The 16374-nt window shown below is 48.4% G+C and overlaps 1 protein-coding gene across 1 annotated transcript in view; it reads right to left on the bottom strand.

The window, feature by feature from the left end:
• Positions 1–16374, bottom strand: part of NOS1 (nitric oxide synthase 1) — a 93269-nt gene that overhangs the window by 59770 nt on the left and 17125 nt on the right. The window contains exons 3-6 of the mRNA XM_037817229.1: positions 4304–4432; positions 2829–2974; positions 1129–1291; positions 318–409 (exon numbers count right to left, since the gene is read on the bottom strand). Coding sequence (XP_037673157.1) covers positions 318–409; positions 1129–1291; positions 2829–2974; positions 4304–4432 — 530 coding nt within the window. The remainder of the gene's footprint in view (positions 1–317; positions 410–1128; positions 1292–2828; positions 2975–4303; positions 4433–16374) is intronic.

Below are 16374 nucleotides of genomic sequence, written 5' to 3' on the forward strand. Positions count from 1 at the left end.
ACCACTGGCAATGGGATTTTCTCATTCCCAAGAATCTGAAGCCTCCCTTCCTGCCTTCTGGGCAGGTGATATCACAATATGAATTGAACATGAACTTTGTGTCTGTAATTTTGCAAACGACATGGGAATCTGCTTCTCCCAGAAGAGCAGGGACCAGGGGAGTGGCACAAGGCTGACAGGAGATCTCTCCCAGCTTGACCCAACTCCCTGAGGGCAGGGACATTTCCCTGGCTGGTGAACCAACTTCAGACCCAAGGGTCCATGCTCCGATGTCATCAGATCAGAGCCCCCTTCCCCCCACCAGCCAGCCTGCTCACCTGAGGTTCCCCTTGTTGGTGGCATACTTGATGTGGTTGCAGATGTAATTGAACATCCCGTGAGCCGTGGTGCAGTCTCGGGCATCAAACACCTGGAAGAGAGGCATCGGGGAATGGAGTGCCCCCTCCTCCCCTCCCGAGCTCCCTGAGTGCAGCCTTGCCATTTCGGGGGAACCCAGAACCCATTTCAGCTGCTGCCTCATCGGCGTAGTGGACGCCTCATTACTGAGTCCTCGGCTGGGTTTTCTATTTTCTTTCCTCAGTCTGTCACACCAGAAAACATCCCTAATTAGTAGGCATGGAGGGTGAGTGCACGTGGGAAAGGGGTGATGAGTATAGATGGGAGTTTTAATGGGCTGGTTACATCCTCTGTTAGATTACTAGGGATTAGGGATTAAAATACAAAACAAGCAAAGGAAAAATTCAAACCCAAAAGCCCTCAGCTTGATGACTAATCTGCTCCCAGCTTTCAACTATTCTCAAAAAAAAAAAAAAAAAAAAAAAAAAATCACAGTGGGGACACAAAATCGAATGCCTTCAGGGACTAAGCTGATAACATAAAATAAGCAAAAAGAGAAGGCGTCATTAGGACAAAAGGGAGTGGTGGAGTCTGTGGTAAACTGGGGAGTACAAGCTCTCCCAAGAGATACGCAAATTCATGTTTAAAAAAAAAACATACCATATTGGCTAAATAAGACATGATTATCAGCCACATTTGGCCCCAGTCTGAGAATCTGGGATGCCATGACCACCCCCCGAGATGTCACCTGGCAGCCTGCAGGCCCTTTCTGAGGGGGAATCTCCCGCCTACCTGCAGCTTGGACCACTGGATCCTGCCCACACAGCGGGCAGCGTTCCTCCAGGCGTGCTTGGCCCCGTAGATGAGCTCCGTGTCCTTGAGTTGGTACGTGTGGGTGCTTCCGATCTCTTTGTTCACCTCTTCCAGCCTATCCATGTGGGCTTTGGAGCCAAACCTGAGCATGGAGGGAAGGGACATGGGTGCGTCACTCTCCCTCCCAAATCAGAGGTTAGCAGAAGGAGCACGTTATTACAGGAGGCTTGAAGCCACAGAAAGTTCCAAGTCGATTTCTGGACACTACAGATTGATCATCAAGCAGAGATTGCAAACTCAAATAAATGCCCACAGTGCTCCAGCAGTGTGTTTACGGCTGAACTGGCCACCTGGGGACCGCGGCAAACAGCAGAGCCCAGGCCTGGTCCAAAGTGGGGGCAGCCACAACTCCATTCCAGCCAGTTTGTTGCTCATAGGGATGGAAGCCCAGTATTGACAGCTATTTCAAGGGAAATGGAAAATCTGATTTTTAAAGGGAACCCTTCTAATTTTTAACTGTGGCAAGAAATTTAAATTCAGAAAGTTAAAAAAGTGCCATGAAAAATTTCAGGCTTTCAGAAAAGCATATGGAATAATATAATGGACACCCATTTCCCGGGTCTGAGAAATAAACAATGTGAAGTTCCTTGGGGACCACTTCTTCATCAGAGCCCACTTTCTTTCTGAGGTTCAGCAATCTCATGTACTTGTTTGTGCTTCTGGCGTACGTGCACCTAAACAATATTACTCTGCATGGCTTAAAAGTTTCTACAAATGTTGCTGAACTGAATGTATCCTTCTATAACTTGCTCTTTCTTTCTTTTGCTCAAGGTACTTGTTTCCCTATGAACATGTAGAGCTTTAAGCCATTTGTTTTTTTATTTTTTCATTGTGGTAGCATATATATAACAGAAAATTTGCCATTTTAACAATTTTAAGTGTACAATTCAGCGGCATTAATTACACTTACAATGTTATGCTATCATTAGCATTGTCTGTTTCTGTCTCCAAAACTTTTCAACACCCCCCAGAGACACTGTACACATTAAACGTTAACTCCCCATTCCTCCTGCCCCTGGGCCCTGGCAACCGCTAATCTACTGTCTCTATGAGTTTGTTTAATCTAGATATTTCATATAAGTAGAATCATACAACATTTGTCCTTTTCCGTCTGACTTTTTTCACTCAACGTGATGTTTTTATGTTCAACCACGTCATAGTATGTATCAGAAGTTCGCTCCTTTTTATGGATGATCAAATCCATTTCTTGTTACAGTTGGAGAGTAATCTATTACTTGGAATATACCTCAAATTTATTTACACATTCTCCTGTTGATGGGGTTGAAGTGGTTTCCAGGAGGTTCTTTAATTTTAATTTTTTCAGTGAACATTCTTCTACAAGCCTTCTTGTGAACATGTGTGAATTTCTTTAGGGTATGTACCTACGTGTGGAATTGCTTGAAATATTTCAAATTTTAAACAATGATTTTAGGCCACACAAAACACATCTGGGATCCAGATTTGGCCCCCAGGGCCACCAGTTTTTGACCTCTGGTATACAGCAGGCAGAAGTCCTGTATTCAGGCTTTGGTTCAACTGTCTACAAAGTTGGAGGTGAAGTCTTTGTCCCCAGCACTCGATAACTCACCCTGGTCTCCCCAGAGTCGACATAAACTTGCCTTTTAATTGACGAGTAGTACTGATCGATAAACTCTTTGGCGAGAGGGAAGAGCTGTTCTTTTGTGTGGACATCTTCAGGCCTTCGTATGTGTTGAGGAGGGAGCATGATGGAACCCATACAGATGTGGCTGGTGCATCCCGTTTCCTGGGTGGAGAAGAGAGATTTGGCCTGTTGCTTGGTTTTATCCAAGCGTGGCCCATGCTGGGATGCTCACCTGGGTCCTGACATTGGTGGTGGAGCTAGCCTGGTCCTTAATTCCCCAACAGGATTTCTCAAGTGCCAGTTCAAATCATGGTTGGATACCTTCATCGTCCAAGCAATAAGACAATAAGCGGTTTTGAGGTTCTGAAAGGGTTTTCTCTATTCAACTTGGGAGAACAGGGGATTTCTGACTGGCATTCCCTGGGAATCAGGATCATCAGTGCTGAATTTCAAAATACTTTTTTGATCCTACATGGATCAAGAACGAGCTAGTGGAGTGTCTCCAGGAGCTCCTTTGAACACATCTATGTTAGATGGCAAACAATGACTCTAATTCATCCCCTCCCTGTACTCACACCCTTTGCAATGTGACTTTACAGCTCCTCACATCAAGAGGTGGGACCAATTTGCCCACCCCTTGAATGTGGGCTGGCTTGGCCAACAGAATGTGGCGGAGTGACGCTGTGCCAATTCTGAGCCTAGGCCTTGAGCAATATCATATGCTTCTGGTCCTTACCTCAGAACTCTGCAAGTGCCATGTGAACAAGCCCAAGCTAGCCTGCTGGAAGATGAAAGACCACATGGAACAGAGTTGAATTAACACCCAGGGCCTTCTTAGTCCAGCCAGCATTAGCTGACTGTTCAGATGACTGCAGAAGCACAATCAAGCCCCTCTGAGGTCAGCTGAGTCTGGTCCATATCAGCAGAACCACCAGACCAACCCACAGTCTTTTGAAAAATCATAAATGGCTGTTGTTTTAAGACACTAAAGTTTGGGGGTGGTTTGTTACGCTGCTATAGCTAATTGATACAACATTTCTCCATGAGTCTCATCTTCAACAACAATTTAAGGTCAACTTGTTGACTGTTAAAAATACAATATAAAAATTAGAGGACACGGTGTGAAACCAAGGAAGAGTCTGGCTGTGGTCAGTGGTCAGACAGTGGGAGACAAAGAGTATATACATATTCAGAGCCAGCAACCCTGCTTAGGATCTTTCAGGTACAAGTGTGCATAAAAAACATTTATATAAATGAAGGAGTTTCTACCAGTATTTCTGAACTGGGGGTGCATTTTCCCTCCAGGGACTTTTGGCAATGTCTGGAGACATTTTTGGTTGTCACAACTTGGTGGTGGGGGTGGCGGTTGCTGATAGATGCCAGGGATGTTGCTAAACACCCTACAGCACTCAAGACAGTGCTCCGTGACAAGGACTCATTCAGCCTCAAATGTGGACAGCGCCGAGGCTGACTACACCCTGGACTACTCACCAACGTGCTCTTAAGGTGGAGGGTGTCAGTGAGAACCACGTCCGTCTCCCAGTTCTTGACCTTGAGGAATCGGGGGCACTTGGAGGGGCTGCCATTCTTGGTGGGGGACTGCTTTCCCGAGGCAGGGGGCTGGAGGACAGAATGAAGATGGGACATCAGGCAGGAACTTGAGGGGACTGTAAAAATGGGAGAGGCGGTGAGCTCTGAGTCATCAGCTACCCGCACACAGAGAAGGAGCCAACCCTCCCGGTTGCACATGTGCAGGGACCTGGGCACCTGGTCCTCCTCCCCTGCAGAAGGAGGCACAATGGAAGGACCTTTTGGGTTCTGTTCTGGGGAAAGGGATCAGGAACTCAAAGGTGGTATATCTGGTGTCTAGCATAGTGTGCTGGTTTGAATCTGTTATGTACCCCAGAAAAGCCTATCTTCTTTTAATCCATCCCTGTGGGTGCAGACTTATTGTTGGGTGGGACCTTTTGATTAGGGTGCTTCCATGGAGATGTGACCCAGCCCACTCAAGGTGGGTCTTAATCCCCTTGCTGGAGTCCTCTACAAGACGATAAAAGACAGATGAAACTCAGGGAGCTCAGAGAAGCTAAGAGAGACAGAAGCCCAGAGACATTTTGGAGAAAGCCACTGAAACCAGAAGCTAAACCAAGGAAAGAAGGACCAGCAGACTCCAGCCATTTTTTGCCTTCCCATGTGACAGAGGAACCCCAGATGCCACTGGCCTTTCTTCAGAGAAGGTATCATCCTGTTGATGCCTTAACTGGAACATTTTCATGGCCTTAGAACCGTGCGTTTGCGAACTAATACACAGCCATTGTAAAAGCCATCCATTTCTGGTATATTGCATTCCAGCAGCTTTAGCAAACCAAAACACACAGGGTGTGGTAATGTAGTGGGGAGTCAGTGAATGCTTATTGGATGAATAAATGACTGAAAGGAGACCACCAGCCTTTCTGAATGATGACCGGCCTCAGGGCTGAGCAACCAAACCTGTGGCTAGGTCAAGTTACTTTGATCTCTGGGCCTTCCCGCTACAGCCCTCAATCATCATTTCTGGCAAATACTCAGAAAACAGGAAGTTTTAAATTGGGAAGTTTTGAAGCCTAGACCATTTCCCCCAAATTTCAGTTTTCTAAAAAAAAAGGCCTTCAGTCTTCGTCTTCAACTCTGTAGACACGTTGCCCATAGTCACCTACTACTACAGTCCTGGGCTGACCCAACGTTGGCCAATCCATGCTAGACCTCGCTGATGAGGATTGCATTCTGTCTTGGATGTTTCTGAGTAGTGTCTACCTGCCTGGGTGGAGATGTGCCCCTGCAGCAGACAAGCATCCGTCACTCAGCAACTGTAAGGGAGAGGCAGTAGGCCACACTTTGACTCAACAGCCAAGCAAAGGAGCCAGGGAGATGAGCCAATGCTGAGTGAGGCTCCTGCCGTGGGTCGTGAAGTTGAGCCAGGACGTTCATATATTCAACTAATAACTACTGAGTACCTACTGGGTGCTAGGCCCTGTTAGGAACTGGGCTACAGCAGTGAAGAAGACAGACAGGGTCCTTACCCTCCCGGAGCAATCTTGGGGGAGGAGTGGAGGTAAATAAGAAGTCAGCTAATACATGAACAATATAATTTCTGAGGGTGATAAGAATATAAAACAGGGGGAGGTGATTGTGACTGAGGGGATGGGGAGAAAAGCAAGTGCAAGGGCCCTGAGGTGGAGAATGAGCTTGTTAAGTGCAAGGGCCAGCATGGAGGCCAGTGTGGCTGAGGGGGAGTGGGAGGAGATAAGGCCTGGGAGAAGGCAAGGGTCACACTGCATCAGCTTGGAAGAGCTCATGGTGAGGGAGCTGTGAGTTATGGTTAAATGGGTCAAGTCCAGGATAGAAATCACAGAGAACTCTGAAGGACTAGTACCAAAAACTAACTATAAATGAGCACTCTATGGCCAAGCAACAGCATATTATTCCCATTTTACAGATGAGGAAATTGAGGCACAGAGACGTGAAGGAAGTTGTCCAAGATCACAGAGCCCATAAGTTGGAGCCAGGAGTAAAATCTAGGCAGCCTGATTCCTGAACCATGATGCTAACCGCATAGCTATCCTGCCTCTGGGCCATTAGGAATCACTCATTCATTTATTCACACAACATGTGTTTATTGAGTATGACTCGGTATCAGGCAAGGAAGCAAGGGCCAGGGCTACGGTGATGAACTCGACAGATAGGATCTCTGCCCTTATGGATTTCATAGACCAGCAGAGGAGGCTGAAAACTGAATGAGCTATTGCAATTGAGTGTGATGGATGTCATAACATGGGACATTGTGGGTGCACGGGGGACTGTGGGCATCTAGAGAGGCACCCAACCCAGAGCGCTGACTTCCAAGTCAAGACCTAAGAATGAGAAGTTGTCAATAAGGCAAAGGATGTATCCTAGCCACTTTTACGGCCAATGGAATAGGAGCTCTCTACTCAAGCTTCCATGCCACCATGTTGGAGCTGGAGAACAGGAGTTGGGTGACGGGACCCCAGTGTTAAAGACAGCTCTGGAATGGGGCAGGGGGCGAGAGCAGGGAACAAAGAGAAGGTGCTAAGACTCATGCTCTGCTCCCCCTCCTCACCCTGGCATCCCCTGTGACCCCACCTCAATGCAAGCCACAGGTGGGAGCAGTTGTGGACTTTACCCCCTCATTTACCCCACATATCCAATCATCCTCAACTCCCGTTCAATTCAACCTTCTAAATAACTCTAGAATCCATCCACTCTCCTTAGGGGCCACCACTCTAGTCTAAGTCACCGTCATTTCTCACTTGGATGACTGCAATCACTTCCAACATGTTAGCTATTACTTATTACTACTAGTTTTTTCATCACTGCTGCTACAAGGGCAACTTCTGTATCATGACTGAGACCACTAGATCCCTTACAAGTATTACTTCACTCCTCCCACACTGGCCAGTGCCAGGAGGATTTGGATAAGGTCTTCCCTTTGTTTCCCAGTCGTTCTTTCTATCCTGCTGACCTCGAAGCCGTTTGCTTATTTCTCCATATGAGCCATGCGGTAGATTGGATTATGTACCCCCCAAACGACCTGTTCGTCATCTCAATCTGCATTTTTCTGGATGCGAACTCATTTGTAAATGAACCCTTTGACGATGTGTTATCAGTTAAGGTGTGAACTCTTTGTGAAAAGAATCTTCTAGAATCTTATTTAGGGGAGGCGAAACCAAATGAGGGCGAGTCTTAATCAGTAGGACAGGAGGAAGGAGAAAATTAAGACACAGCCAGAGAGGCCACACAGGAAGAGGCAGAAGTCAACAGAAACCGGAAGAGCAGACTATGTCAGTTTGGATGTATTATGTCCCCCAAAATGCCATGTTCTTTGATGCAATCTTGTGGGGGCAAATGTATTAGTGTTGATTAGGTTGGAATCCTTTGATTGTTTCCATGGAGAGGTGGCTCAGTCAACTGTGAGTGAAATGTTTGATTGGATAATTTCCATGGAGGTGTTACCCCACCCATTCCGGGTGGGTGTTAATTGGATCACTGGAGTCGTATAAAGGAATTCACAGACAGAAGGACCAGAGAGCAACTGAGAGTGACATTTTGAAGAGGAGCTGCAGCTAAGAGAGGACAAAACTCCCCAAGAGCAACGTTTTGGAGAATGTCATTTTGAAAGCAACCTGGGAGCAAGCGGATGCCAGTCACGTGCCTTCCGAGCTAACAGAAGTTTTCCAGATGCCATTGGTCCTCCTTCAGTGAAGGTACCCTGTTGTAGATACCTTACCTTGGACACTTTATGGGCTTAAGACTGTAACTGTGTAACCAAATAAACCCCCTCATAAAAGCGAATCCATTTCTGGTGTTTTGCGAAACGGCAGCATTAGCAAACCAGAACACAGACCCAGGGATGGAGAACTTGCCATGTGACAGGGGGCAGAGTTGCAAGCCAAGGAACCCCGAGGACGGAGGCAAGCCAACACCAGAACACTGCAAGTTTGGGGGAGAAAGCATGGGCTTATTGATGCCTCGACTGGGGATGCTGGCTTCTGAAACCATGAGCCAACATATTCCTGTCGTTTAAGCCAGTCGATACATGGCCTTTTTCCAAGAAGCCCTAGCAGACGAAGACAAGCCATGCACAAATCACCCTACTTCCTTTGACGGCCTGCTCTGACACCCCAAACACTTCTTTTGGATTCTGTCTTCCCTCCCGATGCCTCCAGCAGACCTGCTGGTGACAGAAGGCACGTCTGGACCCGCCTTGGTAGAGACAGATTCCTCTGCTCCTGCTGACAACCTGCCTCCCGGAGAAAAGGAGCTCCACCTTGCCAACGTGGAAGGCGTGCTAGACGCCGTCCCTAAATAACGGGCTTCGCTCAGCCACAGCCGCCCACACTCACCCGTTGGAGGCTGAGCTGACGGATGCGGTGTTGGCGGTGGGGTTGGGCCCAGCACCTGTAGAGAGGGTGGGAGGGCAGAGAGGTGGGGAGGGCGGCTTGGCACGAGGAGGGGAGGTGGGGGGCGGTCCCTGTGTGTGGCCGGCAGACTTTGTAGCAGAGGGAGCAAGAGAAGAGGCCTCACTATAGAGGCCACCTGTTGAGGGTCCAGATAGGTGAGGGGAAGTGCTTCAGAACAAAGTGACCGGCTGCCTGAGTGCCAGCGGGGCCACCCTCTACCCTGGGCTTCGTTGGATTGCACCCTTAAAACCAGACATTAGGGGGCCTCTTGCAGGGCTGTTGTACTTGTGGCTTTGATGTTTTAATTAGGCAGCAGTGTATTAGATGACTCAGGAGGGGACAAACACAGAGATTAATATAGCAGCCAGGGGCCCTGGATGCAGGATGCAAATGACTTTTCTGAGTGGGGACTGCAGCGCTTGCCTTGAAAGTGCAGATTAGTGCCACTTGGGAGGCTGTTATGTGGGGACAAGGCACAAGTGGGCTTTGGGCTAGGGCTACACATGGACTTTTCTGGGTGTGTGGCTGAGGTGGAACAATGGAAAATTTTCAGGTGGCGGAAGCCACCGGCTAGGTCTCGGTGGGTTGGTGGGAGGACAACCTGGGACGCTTGCTCCTCAATTTGAAAAGGGGGCCCTGAGCTTGTGGGCATCTCAAAGGTTTTGCTAATGCCTCCTTGCTTAGGGAGTCTGCAGAGGCCCTCAGGAAGTGGAAGGAAATGGTCCTGCAGTTCAGATCCAAAAGGAGAGAGGGAGGTGAGGGGGGTCAGCTGGAGAAGGACCCAGGAACGCTGCTTTGTGGATCCCTGAGGCTCTGGTTCCTCTCCACTGCCCTCTGTCTTTCCATCAACAACTACATATTGCGTGCCTACTGCATGCTAGGGACTGCGATACGGTGGTGGGCAGGTCAGAGAGTCTCCACTCTCATCAGCACAACTGGGAAAAGCTGGTTCTGCAGAAGGGGTTGGCAAGTCGGGCCCACTGTCCATTTTTGTACAGCCCGTGAGCTAAGAATGGCTTTCATATTTTAAAATTGCTGAACAACAACAACAAAAAAATTAAAAGAAGAACACTGTTTCGTGACACATGAGAGTTATGTGGAATTCAAATTTGAGTGTCCATAAATAAACAATTGGAATACAGCCACACTAATTTATTTATACATCGTCTACGGCTGCTTTTGAGCTGCAACGGCAGAGCTGAGTAGTTGTGATAGAGACGGAGACTGCATGGCCCACGGAGCCGAAAATATTTACTATCTTGCCCTTTTCAGGAGAAGTTTGCTGCCTCCTGCTCCAAAGGATTGAACGCCAGGGACTGGTCATCTGGGTGTCTGCTCAAACGTCACCACGTCAGAGGTCTCTCTCCCCATCATTCTTGAAAACAGCACCCCACTCTGTTATTCTCTGGTCTTTTACCATCTTTACCATGATTTATTTGTCTTTGCAGCACTTTCATCCCTGCCTGCAATTACTGTGTGTGTGTGTATGTGCCTGTGCGTATCCATGTCATACATAGATTTACAGATCTACGTGCATTTAGTTATTTAACTCTACAGTTTCTCTGCCACTTTTGCCCATCCCGAGCTCCTGGAACAGTGCCCAGCACATAGCACACACTCAATAAATATTTGAGGGTTAAATGAATTTCACATCCTGGAGTCCCTTACATGCTAGGTGGAGAAGTTTGGTCTTGATTTAGTAGACAATGGAAAATTTCAGAGGGAGCTCATCAAAGCCTAGTCCTAGGATCTCCCCAACTGCACGGACTGGAGGAGGGAGAGGAGGTCAGAGAGGCCACGTTGCAGGGAGGAAGGTGGGGTTCGTGGCTCCAATGCAGCTGTTGCAGCATCAGCAGGATTGGAAAGGCACAGATGGAGATTGGGAGGGTTCTAGGAGCAGAGCTGAGGGCCCCTGGGTGAAGAGGATGGAGGGAAAAGGAGGAAGTGAGCACTGGCTTTGAGGCTTCCGGCCTGGGTACCTAGGAGGACAGTGAGCCTTTTAGCAGAAGTTGAGAAGCGATGGGAAGGGGGACTGTTGGGAAGGTGGAGGGAGGGAGGTTTTTCAGGTATGAAGGCAGACCCTGGGAGACCTCGAAACAGAGGCCAAGCCTCCCGCCCTTCTGCAACAGTGGGCTGTCACCGTCAGGAGCCCCTCCACGAAACCAGGACTGAGAGCATGACAGCAAGGGAGGGAGACACAAGGGAGTAAGACACAAGAACATTTGGGAGCCCAGGCCCAAACCTGTACATGCCAAGTAGCGTCTGATTCTTGCATTATTGGCATCAGCAACTGCTCCTCCATTGTTGCCTGCTGCAACCATCCCTGCTTGGCCTGTCCTAAAATGAGGGTGGCCTGCTGGGGCTGAGCTGGGCAGTGGGCCATCCCCACCCGAGGCCAGATGCCACACGCTGTGCCCTCAGCTGCAGCCCCAGGCAGGACTGCTCCACCCTGCAGGCACCACACCTCTAGGGGCTGCAAGGGTAACCCAGTTACGAGCCATGGCAGCTCAGGGTTCAGGACCACAGACACACAAACCAGCAGGCAAGCATCCATCCATGCAATTAAAAATTGCTGCCTAGAAAACATCACCAGCTGTGTTTAGTACCTTGGAGTACAATTTTTTTGTAGTGCATTCAAAGCATCATTTCCTGATCCAATAGACCATGTTCCACAGCCTGTGGAGGATGATTAAGTAAGGGGGCTCTCAGGAGTCAGACTCATCCCAGGTCGGTAGGTTGTGTGTGTGTGTGTGTGTGTGTGTGTGTGTGTGTGTGTGTGTGGGTGTGTGCGTGCGTGCGCGTTGGGGCCAGGGGTGGGCAGAGGATATCCAAAGGTTTGGTGCCTTAGAGTTAGATGGTTGATGCTGTCCCAAATGAGATTTTACATGCAGTTCAGTAACATCACAGGGCAGCCAGGAAATGTTATTAGGTAACTTTAAACATGGTCCCATTAACAGACCAGAATGTATATGTGCACTATGAATTAATTTTAAAATAAATCCTATGATTATCTTTGTGCAAATCTTACATTGCACTGTGTATGTGTGTGTGCGTGTCTGTGTGTGTGCATGTCTGTGTGTGTGCGTGTCTGCGTGTGTGTGTTTGTCAAAAGCATTACCTTGATAGCTGTAGATATTTAAAAGGCACACATTTGTGACTATGGTTTGGCCTTTTTACCTTTTAAAATCTCCTGGGGCCATAAGAAAATGGAAGTGGATTGGGTCTCTCTCGATCTCTGAGGGTCTCTGTTTGGAGGGGGTTTTGGCAACTGATACTCATTTGCAAAGAGAGAAGGAAAACTGACTTTGATCTCATTTGGCCTATGTGGGGAAAGGATTTGGGTACTGGGTGAGTGAGCACACAGCATGTATCACTGATTCCTGAACCTGAGGTCATTGTCCCTCTTGGACAATGTTCGGGACAGCCTGCATTGAATGTATGTACTATTAAAAACAAACAGCAAAATATGTGGAAATTCCTGTCGGCTGAATCCAAACACCCGTCAATTCAAAGGCCCCACTTCCTGCCTCCGCCCACCCAGGGTGGCAGGACTTGGAAGGTTTGTCTCCTGGCTAAGTGACCTCTAAAGACCCTGGGCGCCACTGAGCAGGGCACGGCTTGGGTAGAGGGAATTGAAAGGCCAGCTGCCACTGGGGACTGATGGAGACTGTCTGATATAAATATCTGGAGCACCTCTTTGTTGAAGCTCCTTTGTTTCCTGCTGGAGGGCACCCCAGATGCCCTGTGTAACCCAGTAAGTGGGGGACTGAAGATGCTTTTAGGGAAATCCAACCTGGGTGCCCACTTCTGGTCACGAGCTGGATGAAGAAAAACTGGCTCAGTGGAGAAGCGGGCAAACTTGAGTTTATCAGCAGCTAACAGTCAGGGACGTGGGGCAGCCTCGCACAGAAAGAAAGTAATCTCAAAACACTGGAGGTTTCCAAAATGTTTCAAGACAGAGGGGCCTAGGAAAGGGAATAATCAACAGACACCCCGAGATGTCGGCCAATATGGAGGCCCTCAACTCTGGTTGGTGGCTAACTTCTGTGTACGACTCCATGAAACCCCAAATACACGGTCTGATATGTGGCTGTGTGTTTGTTTACGTCTGGAGCTTCTCTTGAGAGTGGACATTTCCAGAGGTCGAGGTGAATATTTGATGCTAAAATGATGCCTCAGCTGTGAACTGCTCAAGGGCAGTGATCATGCTCATTTTAATGAATTTCATAAATGCATTTCATAAATGCCTATTTTGTGCCCCATCTGGGCGAGGCCATTCCACATAGCCTGGTTCATTGATTCTTCACAGTAACCCATTTTTCAGATGAGGAAGTGAAGGATCTGAGCGGTGACATGACTCGCCCCAAATTACCAAATAGCCAACAGCAGGGCTGGGCTTGGAACCCAGACCCTCGGAGCTCCTGCTCTTCCCACTCGGTCTTGCTGCCCACCCCCCCGGGTGTGCTCCTAGGGTCTGGCCCCCGCGAGGCACAAATAACACTTACTGCATGGCTTTGAAAGATTGATGAGGAGGATGATGATGTAGTTAAAAAGGGAAAGAAATGCAAAACTAAGTGGGTGGTCCTGTCCCTTCCTGGGCCATGAGAGTCTTGGCTGTAAAATGGAGACAGTGCTTCCTGCCCTACCTACCTCGCAGGGTGGCTGTGTGCTTAAATTAGCAGTATGATAATTGGCAAAATAATAACAACAAAAGCAAACATTTATTGAGCATTTCTTCTGTGCCAGGCCCTGAAGAGTTAAGAGTAGGCTCTGGGACTCCTTGGTCTGGGTTCAAATCCCATCTCTACCACATACTGGTCATGTGGCCTTCCTCAAGCTCCTAAACCCTCCATGCCTCAGTTTTCTCAACTGTAAAATGGGGCCAATAACAGAACTTCATTGGGCTGGGCTGGGGATGAAACGAGACCATGGACCTCAAGTGCTCAATAAATATTGTTAGGGCTAAGGTTATAATTTTGCAATCATCTCATTTCACCTTCCCTTATTAGACGTTATTAGGAAACGGAGGTGCAGCACTGATGTGAGTTAGTCATCTGACCCAGGTCGCCAGTTAGGAGACTGTGCAAACGCGTCTAAGAGCTCGAATGGCCACGCAGCTGCAAGGTGGTTTTGTGATCGCTGTTACTGTTATTTTTATCCTGACATCATTAATGTGAAGTGAGTCAGGACTGATGTGGAAGGCTCTCCTCCACCTCCCCCCGCCCCCCAAATGCTGGTTGCCACTGACAGGCAAAGCCTCTTGCTGGTTTGCTTGCAATCAGACCCAGGGCTTTCTGGCTGCTCCACTCTGATTTCCAGCAAAGCCAGCGCAGCAGGCCATGGGTGCGTGCCCACAGAGAGAGGGTCCCTGGCAACTTTTGGCCCTCCAAGCCTGGGGAAGAAACAGCTCACAAGCCTGCCGCCTCTTCCCCACTCGCATACTAATTTGGAGCTCTCCAGACAGGCTGGGGTGATGTTGACACTTACCTGGAAGGAGAGAGAAGCCTCCCAATAGATTTTGACATTTTCAAGCAGCCAGCAAGCTCTCCATCCCCAGGGGTGAGGGAACTGACGGGGCTCCTGGGCATGGGGAGGGGGTTTTAATCTAACAGTCATCTATCAGACCCTCTTTATCACTGAGGCTGGAGAGAGGGGCAGCAGGATGAATGAAAGAGTGGGGAGAACCAACCCCAACGGAAATGCTGTCTCACCTAGGCCAGAGATCCTTCCCTCACACGCCCACCAAGGGTTTGATTGACACTTAATTAGTACCTGAAAATAGATGTTCTGCCCCCAAGCAGGGCCAACTTCTCCCCACTACCCCTTACCATACATCGCAAAACAGGCAGGCAAGGCAAACAGATGCTGGATGAAGACAGCTGAGAAGCGCTTGAGTCAAATCCCAAGATTTTGCAGGCAATTTCACTTAAGATGATTATGATGTAAAGGGCCTTTAGAACGGTGTCAGAACCTAACACGTGTGTCAGGTGGTTTGCGAAATAAAGACAATCTGAGAGAGCTAATTGTTCTTAGGAAGATAAAAAGTCAAAACAGCCACAGCTGTTTCTTGGACAGACCACCTTTCCCCCACTTCCTTTTGGGAAAACTTCTACTTGTTCTTAAAACTCACAACAAATGTCACCTCTTTGGGGAAACCTTTCTTGATACCTGCTGAGGTATTTAAGTTCCTGCGGCATTTTGTGTCCACTGCAGTTCTATGCACGTGGCACGTGTTGCGTGAATATTTGCAGAAGGCGAATAGATTCCTTCAATCTACCAGCCCAGGCCTGACACAATTTGCAAGGAGATCTTAAAGCTGAGTGTCACAAAGCCATTCACACCCTGAGCTCTAGGGGCCCAGGTCTCACTGGGCTACCCACAGTTGAGCCAGACTATTGGCAAGAGAAATGGCCAGTAGATAAAAACTGAAGCCTCAGCCTTCTGAGACTGATTTAAGAGAAAGTGCCTCTATGGATGGTTTTCCTTGAATTTGGAAAATTTCCTTGAATTTGAATTTGAACTTGAACTTGAACTTGAATTTCCTTGGATCTGGAGCATCAAGGAAAATGGGAATCTCTTCCAGGCCAAAGGGACCATTCCCTCAGGAAGCTAACAGTCTGCTGAATCAGGAAGTTCTTTCTCATGTCTAAACTGCGTCCACCCTGCTTCACTTGACCTCCGTTGCCTTCTGCCCAGTCCTTGGGGAAAACGGAGATCAGCTGCTCCTCCACCTACTCCTGTCGGTTCCTGACTCAGGAAAGCAGGTAGTGGCCAAGTCCGTCTTGGTGTTATCAACAAAGCTAAGCCCCGATGCTTAAAAAAGCAGTAAATGTTGGTTTCAGCTGGGAGGAAGGAAGCTGATTCGAGGAGCTCCAGGTAAAGTGAGCAGGTAATGGAGAAGCTAAGTATAGAAGATGGTCTTTCAGGACAGAGAGAAGAACATTGTGTTTTGGAGTTAATTTGCTCAGCCTGGGAAACATTTCTGAACCCCAAGGCTGCGGAGATGTCTAGCAGGAGAAAACAGGGCCATTTTCTTATTTCTGGACCTGGGGCTCAAATATAACTATGTCTTGGGTCACTGTCTCCTTTCTGCTCTATTTTGAGAGACATTTAGGAAATGGACTCTCAGACAACAGAGTCAAGATAATCTCGCAGGGCGGTGGTTTTGAACCCTTTTTTTTGGGTTATGGACTACATTGAGAATTGCATGATAAGTAAATGAGTGAATGTAAATTCCAAGCATTGCTGGGGTTATGTGGGGTGCTTTTAGAAGCCCCCAAGTCTAAAACTGCTTGGCAGTCTTAACTCCAGGAAGACTCAGTCTTGCCCCCTTTTCCCAGAACCCCCAAAGTCCCTTTCTCCTTCTCCAGGGGAATGGATTTCCATTTTAGAGGAGGCCCTGAGGTAGGTTCTCTACATCTGTCTCTGAGCTCTTCATTCATGATGTCCCACAAAGCAGGCTGGTGGTTTACCGACTAACCCCCCCACCCCCACCCCCGCCGCCTCCGTTCCCAGTTTTGAGCCTCACTCCTCAGGCTTGGAGTACAAGGTTATGTTTTCCAAGCTGCAACTGTCTAGCTGAGATGACTGGCACGACAGGAAATG

This window comes from Choloepus didactylus, chromosome 23 (genome assembly GCF_015220235.1).
Source record: "Choloepus didactylus isolate mChoDid1 chromosome 23, mChoDid1.pri, whole genome shotgun sequence".
In the NCBI taxonomy this organism is placed as follows: domain Eukaryota; kingdom Metazoa; phylum Chordata; class Mammalia; order Pilosa; family Megalonychidae; genus Choloepus; species Choloepus didactylus.